Consider the following 15,296-nt stretch of genomic DNA (forward strand, 5'->3'; position numbering starts at 1 on the left):
ACTTCAACTTTAATATTAGAATATGTATATATATTTTCTTAACTAAAAGCACATGGTTACAAAGTACATTAATTGCAGAGTTTTTGGCGAACTTTCCGATATTGAAACCAAACTAAAACTAGATCTACTTCACTACTTGACTGTGCTCGACCAAATGCGCTTAAAGCTTAAACATGTTTCCTACTCTACAATGTAGACAACCAAATATGCTTTTAATGATGTAAAGCAAAATATAGTTAACCTTAGGAGGTTGATAACGCATTATGTAAATCCAATGGGAGAAATAATAAACCAATCTATCAAGCAGTTTTCATTCAATTAGTCTTTTTTACTTTGTATGTGAATATTTTTTTTATATATTAAACTTAGCTTCATCTTCATACATAAATACTAAGCTTAAAGCTTAAGTCCATATTTGGAAATCCATTTAAGACCTTCTGTGGTTGTGGACTTTGGTTTATATTCACACCCAATCCAATCGTCATAGTCGAACTCTGAAAGCATTTCAAATATATACCCAAAATTAAGTTCTCCGCGTGTATCAGGCTCGTTGCGGCTTGGCACTTGTGCTATTTGAAAATGTCCAATATTAGGTTTATATTCCTCTAAGGCGTTGGTTACATTCCCCCTTATATGCTGAAGATGATAGAAATCCATCATTAGTTTTATGTTATCACTGCAAACTTCTTGAATAGCTACAGCGGCTTTTTCGTACGAATCTAAAAAATAATTCGGTATGGCATATTTATTGATGGGTTCAATAAGTCCCACCATATTATGCTGTTTTAAGCTATCTGCTGCAATTTTAAGATTTGAAGTAAAGACTTTAAAGTGTTCTTTGCTCGGTCCATTCCCTATAATGCCTGCCATCAAGTGTATTTTCTTACAATGGACAAGTTTTGCAATTTGAATTGTTTCGTCTAATTGCTCTTCGAATAATTTTTCTGCTCCAGGTATGCTAGTGGTTCCGAACTTAAACTCATCGCATGTTGTATTTAAAGAAATATTTATTAGAGAGACACAAATGCCGGTGTCGTTCGTTGCTTGCACCACTTCCTCAGTTTCGTTCTTAGGATATGGAATCTCAACTGATTTAAATCCATGTTTGTGGGCCTTACAAATCTTTTCTGCTATTGATGCAGATGCTTCGGTGAATAGAAAATTTAAATTTGCTGCAAATCTTAGGGTCATTTCAGGAGCTTGTTCAAGCAGACTACACAATACTTTATGAATACATATATTTTTTAAACGAGTATTCAAAATATGCAATGCTTGCTTATGTAGACAAGCATCACGTTTCGAACAATACACAAATGAAAATTTCTTCATAGCGACAATTTACTCTTTATTATATAAAAAAGATTTTCAAATTGAAACTTTGTAAATAGATCCGAATAATGGCTGTGCTTTCTTTAAATTATGAATTAATCCGTACAACAATATTAATAATAAAAGAAATATACAAATTCAGTTGGTTGAAAATTTTGAATATAAATTTTCAAACCATAGATAAGAAAAGGAAAAGCTGATTTTCTTTTAAAAAAAATATATGTGTTGATTAATATTATAATTTTAATAATATTAATAAATAATCAATTTTTTAAGTGAATGTTTTATGAGAAACCGCTTTTTAATTTTTAGGTACTTCCGATCATTCATGGCCCGGAAATTTTTTGCAATACCGTTAGATATTGTGTCTCGCTAGATCTGGCCAAAGTATGCTCATGTGACCAAGATACGAGCAGATATTTTATTTAGAACCAGGTGTACATACGGACAGATAGAGAAACAGACAAAAATCGAAAAAAAAAAAAAAAAACAGGATCAGCCACTATTTTGAATTTTGCCAACAAAATTTGATCAAAATCGGTTGAGCAGTTTCGGTGTCTATTCTACTTCTATTTTTATATACAAGATGTGTTCCAAAGTAAACAGGACTTTTAAAAACAAAAACAGAACAAATGGGTTTTTCGGCAAAATCAATTTATTTTATTCAAAATAGTCTCCTTCTGCTTCAATACAGCTTTTTGCACGATCCTAAAGCATGTCGAACGAGTGTTTTAGCTCGTTGGCCGGTATGGCCGCCAGTATGCCGATGCAAGTCTTTTGAATGGCCTCTACGTCTGCATAACGCTTTCCTTTCATGGGCAAATGCATTTTTCCGAAAAGGTAGAAGTCGCACGGTGCCATATCAGGTGAATACGGCGAGTGGTTAATGGTTCAAATGTGATTTTTGGTCAAATAATCGGCCACAAGCGTCGAGCAATTTTTCGTCGTCAGTCAATTTGTGCGGAACAAACCGTGCACACACCTTTCGTAAGCCCAAATGTTCGGTCAAAATGCGATAAATCGATGTTTTGGAGATGTTCAATTCCATTTCCAACAATTTCAATGATGATTTCGGCTGATTTTTGATGAATTCACGCACAGTTTCGATGGAATTTTCAGTGATCACGAATTTTGATTGGCTGTAGTGCGCTTGCCTCGCGCAGCATAACCGCTTTTCAATTCTTTTTTTTTTTTGAGCCCAGAAGTAGGCAAAGGAGTTATTTTGGTTCTCTTCTGTTTGGTTGTTCCTATTTCGTAGGATTTATCGCCCTCTGGTGGATAGTGAAAGTGGTAACGTCATCAAGAATTTCTTTTGGTATGACACTCGTTGTCAAAGGACGGAAGAAAGGAGGAATTCCCGCAAACAAAGGTTTCCTTTCTTCGATGTTGGTCAAGCTCTTCCTTTTTGGTTTCGACCCCTGAAGTGAACAGTTGTGCGCGCTTAGCTCGATTATAAGTGGAAAAGTTTAACTTATATCAGATTGTTTAAAAGTAATATTGTGGTGAACGTGGCCCAGAGATATAATTATTTATTCGGTCACTGTCCAAGCGCCGTATTTACCAGTAAGTGGTCTGTGTCTTGCCTGCAAATTTTACAAGGTTAGTGTTGACTTTTTGCTTTTTTTTGCACCATTTCCATATGTGTTGATTAGTAGGAATGTAATTCTAATTTAGAGCGAGCGAATGAAGCAATAGAAGCCCACCCGGAACCGAGGGAATTAGTTCACATAATTTGTGGTGCTGTTCCAGTTAGGGTAGGTTATTGGCATCATATATATATTTGGTTTTTTTGTTTGTAACAAGGCTCTCTTATATTTAGAATTGGCACCACAAGTGCAAAATCAAGCACAAGTGCAGTTTCAAGCACAATTGCTATTTTGTTCGAAGTATTAGAACAAGTGCAGCCTACCCCCCGAAAAGCTCTGCACCGACTCCGTCACCCTGATGAAATAGGCGACAGTTCACCGTCGGCCTTTATATACGACAGTCGCCGCGTGCCGTTCAATTTTTAGTTTCGGTCGTAGTGTGCCGAGTCAGCTGCTTATGAGATTTCACCCAGTGGAGTCATTGACCTCGGGCCACCGAAAAGGGAATTAATAACTTGCGTCAAACGGGCCAGCCACGGGTCTACGTGGAAGATTCGGCTTGAAGCTGAAGCTGCGACAAAATTTGGCTAAGGGTCCGTCCCCTAACCTTAAAAAGGGCGCAGACGACACCCATTTCATATATAGTTATATATTCTTTTATTTTATGGTTTGGATTTTTTTTTTCGGTGAAGTCATTTTTCTTTTTTTTTTGTTATAGTGCATATATTGCGATACAAATTAGTGAAATATTACATATGTATATGCAGAAGCCAAAATATGAGCTAGCGCAAGGCAAAAGTGAAAAGAAGTTTTAACACCACCAATATAGTGGAAAAAAAAAAAATGTACAGCAATTTGCTTTGACGCCGCCGCCTCTCTCGCGTAATATTGTTCTGCTTTTCAGCTGGCCGCCGCTCACAAAAGATCTTTTGGACGTGGATCCACCAGCTGTGAATGTGAGTACTCGCTTTACTTATTTACTCCGCCTCTCTGAGAGAGCTTTTTTTTTCCTTTTTGTTGTTTGTGTTTGAGGGCGAATGCGCGAGTGCTGCAAACCGGCAAACAATATATATATATATGAATTATTATTACGATAAATATATTGTTTGTCATATGTTCGCTGCATACGGCAGGCCACTTGCTGTCTATAGTAATTACAAAAAATTTTTAATTAAAAGAATTTAATTTTGAATATGGAAAAGTTCCTTTAAATTATTTAAAGTTGCCAGTCATATTATTTTGCCCTGATGCTGCACCTATACCTTTGAATTTTTAAATTGTTAACCATAATTTTTATTATTTTATAAATTTTATTATTTGCCTTTACATTATATACATCTTTATATGAATTTGTACAATTGATAAGCAAGGTTGAAATTGTTTTTATTGTATGGTTAACCACCACGAATAGTTATCTAAATGAATTTTATTCAAAATTTAAATTAAATGAATAGTTACACCATGATGTTTTAACGTGTCGTAATTTGTTAGAAGCCATGACGAGAGGTGGGTTTATGACGTAGGTTCTGGTAATATTAGGGATCACCGGTTTCGACCTGCGGCCAAAGGTGATCATGGTAGGGTGGGCACCGAACCTGCTGACGCAACACCAGCAGCGCAGCAGAGACCAGAGGTAGAACCCTTTACAACGACAATTTAGTTTTTCCGTACTCGCTTTCTTTTCCGTTCTAATACTTTCCTCCAGACATACCAAAAAACAAAATATCAGTAAAAAAAAAAAAAAAAAGTAAATAAAAGCACGCGAATTTTAATGGCATTAAATATTAGCGATCGAGCAGGTAGCACTGCGGCCATAAGGAAGAACCACCCCCATATTGCCGACGACCGCCGTAGCCGGAACAAGCGCGTGCTCCGCTTAGCCGCTACACCCACCATCAGCTCGGCCCAGAGTAGTAGCGATATACGTTGCATGCTACAGTAATTAATAATATATTAATGTTATTTGGCGCCCAACTCAAGGGCCAATTTTGGTCACGATTTTGGCCAAATCGTTACCCTCGTTGGTTCCATTCTCTTAAGTGATAGGTCAGTAACATCAGACCACCTTTTTTGTTATCTTGGTTGAATATTTTAGTCCTTCCCTTGTCCTAGTGATTGAAGAAATTAGCATATTGTTCACAATTGTTGAAATAGCTAAAAATATATCAATTATCTTATGTGTTTAGACAAGACTCGCTGGATATGTCATAGCTTCAGATAGCAATGACTCCGCTGTCTAATACTGTTTAAGCCATTTAATCCTTGTGCTGCTGCAAAACTGGGGAGCCAATGTTGTCTATTGGTTTTACGTGGAGTACTGAGCTACGGCCATTCCATTGGCGCAAGCAGTTGAACAGCTTCACCCTTCGGTTGCATGATGGAAGTTACTTCACTTTCAATATTAAGTGCGTCGCCTAGGCAACCAATCCCCTCCCAACTTTTTCTTTTAATTTCATTTCTGAGCTTCAGTTTGGAATCGCAACGGTCAGGTGATCGAATTGTTGTCTTTTGCCTTTTCAATCCAAAGACGTGCTTAAACAAACTAGCTTTCTACCAGGATCCGGCTAAGCTAAAGTATACATTGCTAGGCGTGTGTAGGATAGGGTGGAAAACTACCCCACATAGGCAGCATAGTGTTACTGTTTAGTTGACCCTCCTCCTTTATTTTTCCTTTTATTTACCTTTCATAAATTGTCGTTCAAAGAAAACACATAAAGGTTCTAACATACCTAATAAATGCAAACCAATCGCATGGCTTCAAATATCTTCTGTGCAAATTTTGGAATATTTTTATTTTGAATCGATTTGAATAGCTATTAATTAGTATCGTATATTTTATTCGTTATATAGAACAAATTAAAAAGAAAATGCCTTTAGCGCGCAGTCCAGAAAGGTTGCTTTTGGTTGACAATATTAACCAAAACTGCTTCATTTGTTCTGAAGTAATTGCTCATCAGACTCAGCTTCTGAATACAACTTGTGGCCATACTTTTCATAAGGCTTGTTTTAATACAGAAGTAGGCTCAGCAGGAATTTGTCCCGTGTGTAGGCAGTCTCTGAATCCAACCGAGGCCAGTTCGCTAAGTAACCTTACTACGGACCGTAATACACCTTCTTGTTCAAAGCAACATCAAACTAGGTCTCAAACTAGAAAACAACAACACACGTCCCAAAACATGGCTAATCCAGCTCTTCACCCAAATTTGAATATAGAAGTGTCGGGAAATCAGTCCGAAAATGTTTCCGTTGATCGTCGTGTATTATCAGAAACAATTGCTGAAGCTGTTACGGCTGCGATGGCACAACACTCTCAACAGTTAACCCAGGCTATTGTTTCTGGCTTTCAAAGCTTGTCCGCTGCCACGGCTAACTCCAGCCCTCATGTACAAATGACGACATTGCCAGCGGTAGAACAGCGACCATTTCAACCACTGTTGGGTCTGTCTCAATCACAAGAGCATGGACAGACACGACCCGCACTTGGGAGTGAACGAACAGCAACTCATAGTGCAGTAAACTTTGATTTACGTCCAGATCGTATCAGTCAGATCATGGCAAATTGGAAGATTCGGTTTTCAAATAAAGCATCAATGACGATAGACGATTTTATATACCGAGTTGAAGCCTTGACGAATCAGACATTAGATGGTAACCTTGAATTGACTGCTCGATACGCAAGTAATCTCTTTGAAGGCAACGCTAGCGAATGGTTTTGGCGTTACCATAAAAGTGTTTCGCTAGTTCGTTGGCATGATTTGTGCATCGCCTTACGTGGCCAGTTTAGGGATAATAGAACTGACCGCGATATACGTGCTGAGATTGAGCAACGCAAGCAGCGTCATAATGAGTCATTTGATGATTTTTATAATGTTATTGCTGCGTTGGCAGACAAACTGTCACATCCAATTGAAGAGTTTACACTGTTAGAAATAATTCGTGCAAATTTACTCCCCGAAATTCAGCACGAGATTCTGTATGAATCTGCCTCGACAATAGCAGCTTTGAGACAACTTGTACGCAAGCGCGAAATTTTTATAAAAACTCTTCCCAAGGCTCAAACGGTCACGCAACGATTTTTGCCTCGTCGGCAAGTGAGTGCTTTAGATGTAGAAGCAGATTCGCAAATAGCTTCAGATATGTCGGAGGTAGAAGATTATGAAGTGTTGGCACTAGAAGCGTCCTGCTGGAATTGTGGTAGCCAGGGACACAGGTATCAAGAATGCGTGGCTGAACGGCGTGTATTTTGTTACGGTTGTGGCAAAGCCGATACTTACAAGCCCAGTTGTCGAAAGTGCAATTCGCACCTATCAAAAAACCAGCGGTCGCGTGCACCATTGACAAGTGCACGCAAACAATTTGCTTCGATAGCAACCAACACCGAGTAGAACAAATAGTTGATTTGAAGCACCAATCTATTCACAGGAATTCAGATTTTGATGCTTCCCGTTTCGATACAAATTACCCGAATATGTATATTTCTCGTTCTCGTCAAAGAAGAATCGCCTTTAATAAACGTCGAAAATCAGAAATGAAGTTAATTTTAGCCACTATCATCGGCAAGAACCACGACATCCGTTCTTATGCACAGGTAACCATTTTCAACAAAAACGTAGTTGGACTTATGGATACAGGTGCATCCATTAGTTGTATAGGCGGAAAGTTCGCGGTAGAGTTACAAGAAACAGATGCAGACATAAAGCCATTTTCTTCAGCGGTCAAAACTGCTGATGGCCAAAGTCAAGCCATTATGGGGCGAATTAACACGGACGTATGTTATAAAGGCATTACAAAACAACTTACGTTTTATATTGTTCCCTCTTTATCGGAAGATGTATATTTAGGCATAGACTTTTGGACCATATTCCAACTGCTACCATTACATCTAATGACCACAAACTTTAATGTCTCCTCTTTAGAGGATTCCTCTATGAAACCACTTTCTGCTTCGCAAAAACAATCTTTAGCAATGGCAATCAGTTTATTTCCCTCATTTGCTAAAAAAGGGCTAGGTAGAACTCATTTGGTTACTCATACAATTGATGTGGCCGATGCGAAGCCTCTAAAGCAGCGTCACTACCCAGTTTCGCCAGCCACAGAGAAGTTGATGTATGCCGAATTGGATCGCATGCTCAAGCTTGGTGTTATAAAGGAGTCAAATAGTGCTTGGTCATCTCCGGTAGTTTTAGTTTGCAAGCCAGGTAAAGTTCGGCTATGCCTTGATAGCAGAAAAGTGAATGAAGTCACGGTAAAAGATGCATACCCGATGCCAATAATTGATGGAATATTAAGCCGTCTGCCTAAGGCAGAATATATAACCAGCTTGGATTTAAAGGACGCCTTTTGGCAAATTCCTTTGGATGCGAAATCTCGCGACAAAACAGCCTTTACAGTTCCCGGTAGACCCCTGTATGAATTTATAGTAATGCCATTTGGATTAACCAATTCACCACACACAATGTCTCGATTGATGGACAAAGTAGTCCCAGCGAATTTACGAAACGAAGTCTTTGTTTATCTCGACGATCTTCTCATAGTGTCCGAGTCCTTTGAACGGCATATTGCAGTTTTGGAAATTATTGCCGCGCAACTAGAACGCGCCAAGTTGACCATCAATGTAGAGAAAAGTAAATTCTGTAGAAAAGAAGTAGTGTACTTGGGACATGTGATTGGCAATGGCACTATTCACACAGATCCAGAAAAAATATCGGCTGTAGTCGATTTTCCCGTACCTAGATCGTTAAAACAGGTTCGACGTTTTCTTGGTATGACAGGGTGGTATCACAAATTTATTCGAAATTATGCAGCCATAGCTTCCCCCTTAACTGACACTTTGAAGCAGAAGCGTAAATTTTTGTGGACCCCGGAAGCACAGCAAGCATTTGAGTCGTTGAAATCCCAACTGTGCAACGCTCCAGTTTTGCATAGCCCAAATTTTTCTGCTCCTTTCTTTTTGCATTGTGACGCCAGCCATACTGGTATAGGCGCAGTTCTTATGCAGGAGAACGCTGAGGGAGATGAGATCCCTATTGCATTTATGTCACGGAAGCTCAATCAGAGCCAAAGAAATTATACAGTGACTGAAAAAGAGTGTCTTGCGGCTGTGATGGCAGTAAAAAAGTTTAGAGCTTACATAGAAGGCCAAGAATTCACAATTATAACCGACCACGCTTCACTTAAATGGTTGATGACTCAAGCAGATTTAAGTTGTCGATTGGCTAGATGGGCACTTAAGCTGCAGGGTTTTAAATTCAAAATACAACACCGGAAAGGCAGTAAAAATGTCGTACCTGATGCGCTGTCACGAACGCATACTGAAAATTTATCCGCTCTATTTTTAAGCAGTCTCATAGTGGATATGAATTCCAAAGAGTTTGAATCGGAAGAATATGTTGAACTGCGAACAAAAATTCTGTCTAACCAGGCTAAAATGCCAGACCTCAAAGTGGTTGACAATTTCATTTATAGGCGCGCTGAGCACGCTATTGGCGAAAAAGTATCCGATGATGCCTGTTGGAAGCTTTGGGTTCCAAAGTCGCTCGTGCACGAAGCACTTAAAGTTGCGCATGAACACCCTATTTTTGCACACTGTGGCATAAACAAAATGTTAGACAACCTTAGGCGTTTATACTATTGGCCAAATATGGTGAATAGCGTCAAAGAGTTTGTAAACAATTGCGATATCTGTAAAGGATCAAAGCATCCCAACCGTACGCTAAAACCTCCATTGGGTAGGTCGGTTCAATCGGAAAGGTTCTTTCAAAAATTATATGTTGACTTTTTAGGCCCCTATCCGCGTAGTAGGTCCGGCAATATAGGTATCTTTGTAGTATTAGACCACCTATCGAAGTTTCCGTTTTTAAAGCCAGTCAAAAAGTTAACGGCTGACGCAATAACATCGTTCATGGAAAATTACCTTTTCCACTGTTTTGGCATTCCAGAAACAGTAGTATCGGATAACGGAGTGCAGTTCAAATCCTTAGCATTCAATGCAGTATTAAAGAAGTATAACGTTAGCCATGTTTATACTGCTTACTATGCACCGCAAGCCAATGCGTCGGAAAGGGTTAATCGATCTGTTTTGGCGGCTATTAAAGCTTATATACGTCCGGATCAGAGGAACTGGGACGAGCAATTAAGCAGCATTTGCTGTGCCCTGCGCTCTAGCGTTCATTCCGCCATCAACACAAGCCCTTATCGGGTAGCATTTGGCCAGCATATGGTAACCAATGCTACTACATATAAGCTGTTGCGAAAACTAGACATGCTAGATGATCGCTCAATTCAATTTGAACGGGATGATGCCTTTGAAATTATTCGACATCAGGCTAAGAACTCTATGATCGCTCAACGCAATCGTAATGAGCGAACTTATAATTTACGCACTCGAGAAGTCACTTTTAAAGTAGGCCAGGAAATATTTAGGCGCAATTTTCAACAGAGTAATCTGACGCAAGGATTTAGTGCAAAATTGGCTCCAGCCTTTGTCAAAGCCCGTGTCAGTAAAAGGCTAGGAAATTGTTATTACGAGCTTGTAGATTTACAAGGCCGTCCGATAGGTAAATATCACGCCAAGGATTTAAAACAGTAATGGTTTGAAGTATTCCTGTCTGCTCGGTTCAAGCGTGTATCCCTCTTGTGCAGTGTTCCACCGCCAAGTGTGATTTCAGTGGGGGGGAAATTGTAGTGCGCTTGCCTCGCGCAGCATAACCGCTTTTCAATTCTTTTTTTTTTTTGAGCCCAGAAGTAGGCAAAGGAGTTATTTTGGTTCTCTTCTGTTTGGTTGTTCCTATTTCGTAGGATTTATCGCCCTCTGGTGGATAGTGAAAGTGGTAACGTCATCAAGAATTTCTTTTGGTATGACACTCGTTGTCAAAGGACGGAAGAAAGGAGGAATTCCCGCAAACAAAGGTTTCCTTTCTTCGATGTTGGTCAAGCTCTTCCTTTTTGGTTTCGACCCCTGAAGTGAACAGTTGTGCGCGCTTAGCTCGATTATAAGTGGAAAAGTTTAACTTATATCAGATTGTTTAAAAGTAATATTGTGGTGAACGTGGCCCAGAGATATAATTATTTATTCGGTCACTGTCCAAGCGCCGTATTTACCAGTAAGTGGTCTGTGTCTTGCCTGCAAATTTTACAAGGTTAGTGTTGACTTTTTGCTTTTTTTTGCACCATTTCCATATGTGTTGATTAGTAGGAATGTAATTCTAATTTAGAGCGAGCGAATGAAGCAATAGAAGCCCACCCGGAACCGAGGGAATTAGTTCACATAATTTGTGGTGCTGTTCCAGTTAGGGTAGGTTATTGGCATCATATATATATTTGGTTTTTTTGTTTGTAACAAGGCTCTCTTATATTTAGAATTGGCACCACAAGTGCAAAATCAAGCACAAGTGCAGTTTCAAGCACAATTGCTATTTTGTTCGAAGTATTAGAACAAGTGCAGCCTACCCCCCCGAAAAGCTCTGCACCGACTCCGTCACCCTGATGAAATAGGCGACAGTTCACCGTCGGCCTTTATATACGACAGTCGCCGCGTGCCGTTCAATTTTTAGTTTCGGTCGTAGTGTGCCGAGTCAGCTGCTTATGAGATTTCACCCAGTGGAGTCATTGACCTCGGGCCACCGAAAAGGGAATTAATAACTTGCGTCAAACGGGCCAGCCACGGGTCTACGTGGAAGATTCGGCTTGAAGCTGAAGCTGCGACAAAATTTGGCTAAGGGTCCGTCCCCTAACCTTAAAAAGGGCGCAGACGACACCCATTTCATATATAGTTATATATTCTTTTATTTTATGGTTTGGATTTTTTTTTTCGGTGAAGTCATTTTTCTTTTTTTTTTGTTATAGTGCATATATTGCGATACAAATTAGTGAAATATTACATATGTATATGCAGAAGCCAAAATATGAGCTAGCGCAAGGCAAAAGTGAAAAGAAGTTTTAACACCACCAATATAGTGGAAAAAAAAAAAATGTACAGCAATTTGCTTTGACGCCGCCGCCTCTCTCGCGTAATATTGTTCTGCTTTTCAGCTGGCCGCCGCTCACAAAAGATCTTTTGGACGTGGATCCACCAGCTGTGAATGTGAGTACTCGCTTTACTTATTTACTCCGCCTCTCTGAGAGAGCTTTTTTTTCCTTTTTGTTGTTTGTGTTTGAGGGCGAATGCGCGGGTGCTGCAAACCGGCAAACAATATATATATATATGAATTATTATTACGATAAATATATTGTTTGTCATATGTTCGCTGCATACGGCAGGCCACTTGCTGTCTATAGTAATTACAAAAAATTTTTAATTAAAAGAATTTAATTTTGAATATGGAAAAGTTCCTTTAAATTATTTAAAGTTGCCAGTCATATTATTTTGCCCTGATGCTGCACCTATACCTTTGAATTTTTAAATTGTTAACCATAATTTTTATTATTTTATAAATTTTATTATTTGCCTTTACATTATATACATCTTTATATGAATTTGTACAATTGATAAGCAAGGTTGAAATTGTTTTTATTGTATGGTTAACCACCACGAATAGTTATCTAAATGAATTTTATTCAAAATTTAAATTAAATGAATAGTTACACCATGATGTTTTAACGTGTCGTAATTTGTTAGAAGCCATGACGAGAGGTGGGTTTATGACGTAGGTTCTGGTAATATTAGGGATCACCGGTTTCGACCTGCGGCCAAAGGTGATCATGGTAGGGTGGGCACCGAACCTGCTGACGCAACACCAGCAGCGCAGCAGAGACCAGAGGTAGAACCCTTTACAACGACAATTTAGTTTTTCCGTACTCGCTTTCTTTTCCGTTCTAATACTTTCCTCCAGACATACCAAAAAACAAAATATCAGTAAAAAAAAAAAAAAAAAGTAAATAAAAGCACGCGAATTTTAATGGCATTAAATATTAGCGATCGAGCAGGTAGCACTGCGGCCATAAGGAAGAACCACCCCCATATTGCCGACGACCGCCGTAGCCGGAACAAGCGCGTGCTCCGCTTAGCCGCTACACCCACCATCAGCTCGGCCCAGAGTAGTAGCGATATACGTTGCATGCTACATGGCCCACATGTTGATCGTCATTTATGTCCTCACGACCACTTTGAAAACGTTGAAACCACTCGTGCACTCTGCTACGGGATAGGCAACTATCGCCATAAACTTGTTCCATCAATTGAAAAGTTTCGGTAAAAGTTTTACCAATTTTAAAACAAAATTTAATGTTGGCTCTTTGTTCGAAGCTCATTTTTGCACCGATAACACAAACATACCGACACTTAAAACGCAATAACTTCACTTCCAATCGATGAAATGTCATGAAATTCTCACTGGACAATCGATAAAGACAGCAGATTCTAACGCACCAGTCGACATATAGATAGCGCCACCAGGGGGCGCGAGATTCAAAAAGTCCTGTTTACTTTGGAATGCACCATGTATATGATGATGATTCATACTTGATTTTTACTTTGAAAACTTACGGATAATAAATAAACATCCCCGACGTATTTATTAGGTACAGTTTGTTCATTTCGTGTTGGATGTTTGCAGCTCAGTTACATCTTCGCATCAAGCACGCTCAGAAAGCACTCTGCAGTCATACCTGTGTGCTATAATATAATGCTGAGGAGCCGGCCGTGCCAGCCTCAAGTTAAACAATGTCAGCTCCAGTTCGGGGCACGGCCCCTTCATTTTATGGGGTTGTGTGTGTTTGTGTGCGTGTGTCATGCCCCTTGTTTGCCGTCACTCTTGCGAATGCCGCTTCCAGGCAACGATATCTGGCTGTAGCTGTCGTTATTGAAATCATTGCTGTTGTTGTTATTGCAGTGGTTGTAATGGTGTGGCATCAATAGCGCATTTGTATAACATATCGCAGTCAATATGAAACACATGTATTAGCATCTAGTTTGCTTTTCTGGAACTGTGTTTGTGTGCGTGTGTGTGCGGACAACCATTGCATGTGATTGTAAAGGTATCATGCTGTAACGGATTTGTGTTTACCTTGATTTACATATGCACACACACACACACACACACACACACACACGCAGACACAGACAAACACTCACTCACACACACTTACACACTAAGAGCAACTGATGGAGTGCAAGCCACATGCTTAAACCGCATCAACGCAAACAAGCGACACACGCTGCTCAATCCAATGCCAGTGCCAGGCCACACATTCAACACCCAAAAACCCTGTCAGCCCCCGCCCATCCCCAGAAATAAATAGAAAAGAAAACACTTAAGCATGCACTTAGTCTTTGCGGCCCCACATGGGTGTGAATAAGTAAAAGAATGAATACCTACACGAGTCTACACGTTTATGTGTATACGAGCATGTGTGTGTGTGTGTGTGTAATGCGCTACCAACTGCGATTTATGCAAATTTGTTTGGCGCTCTTGTTGTTGTTTTGCCAGTTGTTGTTGCCTTGGCACATGCTCACACAAAATGAGCTGCTTGCCCTTTTTTTGCTTGTGCCCTGCCTGCCTGCCAACGTAATCGCCTTCGACTTTTTTGTAAAGTCTACCATTGCTGTTGTTGTGCCTTTGGCAGCTCTAAACAAATAAAGTTATTTGCATGCGCAAGTAAATCGATTTGTGTTTATCAAATTGTGGCAAAGTGGAAAGAGTGCAACCTGGTGTACTCGTAAGCGTAACAAAGGGTGCTCAGCTCAGCTGGAGAAAAATATAAATGAGAGCACAAAAATGATTTAAGTATTGCCAAGAGCCATTCTGAGCGGTTCAGAATTTTCTGGTGATACCATAGAACTTAAACAAGCATTAAATAGTTTATTATAAGACTTGAAAATGCATCGGCTATGATCCCTTTGCTTCGCTTGCCTCACTCAGTCAACACCCATATCCTTTATTCACTGTCTTTCATAAAAGGAAAGACTTTTCCGCTCTGATTTTTGTTCTCCCCCATTGTTTCATGTTTACCATTCATAGCCACCTTTTTTGGCAATGGGTCTTAACTGTTTCATTTTTCCCAAACTTTGTTCACCAGAGTGCCGGGACAAGCATCTTTATTATATATCTTTATAAAGCTTGAATTCTAGATTTATAATTCTGAAATGTAAACTTGAAATCTGAATTAAATGTTAAATCCTGATTGAATTAAAATACATAAATCTTTATCCAACCGTTGAACTCTTTAAAATTCTTTGAACTGCAAATTATTTATTTACACACGATTTCTTGTGGGAGTTCAAGCAAACGAGGCAATTAAGAAGTTTAGAAAAAGTATATTTGTGGGGCAAACTTTCACAATACTGGATTGTAGTTAAACCTTAAAATGTGACTCACAGTTTAAATAAAACAAATCTTTTCTGGAAATAGAAAAATACTCATAAATATATAAGTATTCAAAACT

At 39.3% G+C, this 15,296-nt stretch overlaps 1 protein-coding gene across 1 annotated transcript; it reads right to left on the minus strand.

Moving 5' to 3' along the window:
* Positions 1 to 396: 396 nt before the first annotated feature.
* Positions 397 to 1,191, minus strand: LOC115621724 (putative hydroxypyruvate isomerase). The gene has a single exon (XM_030515438.1). It carries the CDS (start codon positions 1,189 to 1,191, stop codon positions 397 to 399), a length of 795 nt encoding a protein of 264 aa, XP_030371298.1.
* Positions 1,192 to 15,296: the final 14,105 nt, after the last annotated feature.

This window comes from Scaptodrosophila lebanonensis, unplaced genomic scaffold, assembly GCF_003285725.1.
Source record: "Scaptodrosophila lebanonensis strain 11010-0011.00,11010-0021.00 unplaced genomic scaffold, SlebRS2 tig00000024-arrow-pilon, whole genome shotgun sequence".
Classification (NCBI taxonomy): domain Eukaryota; kingdom Metazoa; phylum Arthropoda; class Insecta; order Diptera; family Drosophilidae; genus Scaptodrosophila; species Scaptodrosophila lebanonensis.

What these genes read in the sequence shown, in the direction of transcription:
- LOC115621724 (XM_030515438.1), bottom strand. Translation starts at nt 1,191, where the DNA reads ATGACCCTAAGATTTGCAGCAAATTTAAATTTTCTATTCACCGAAGCA.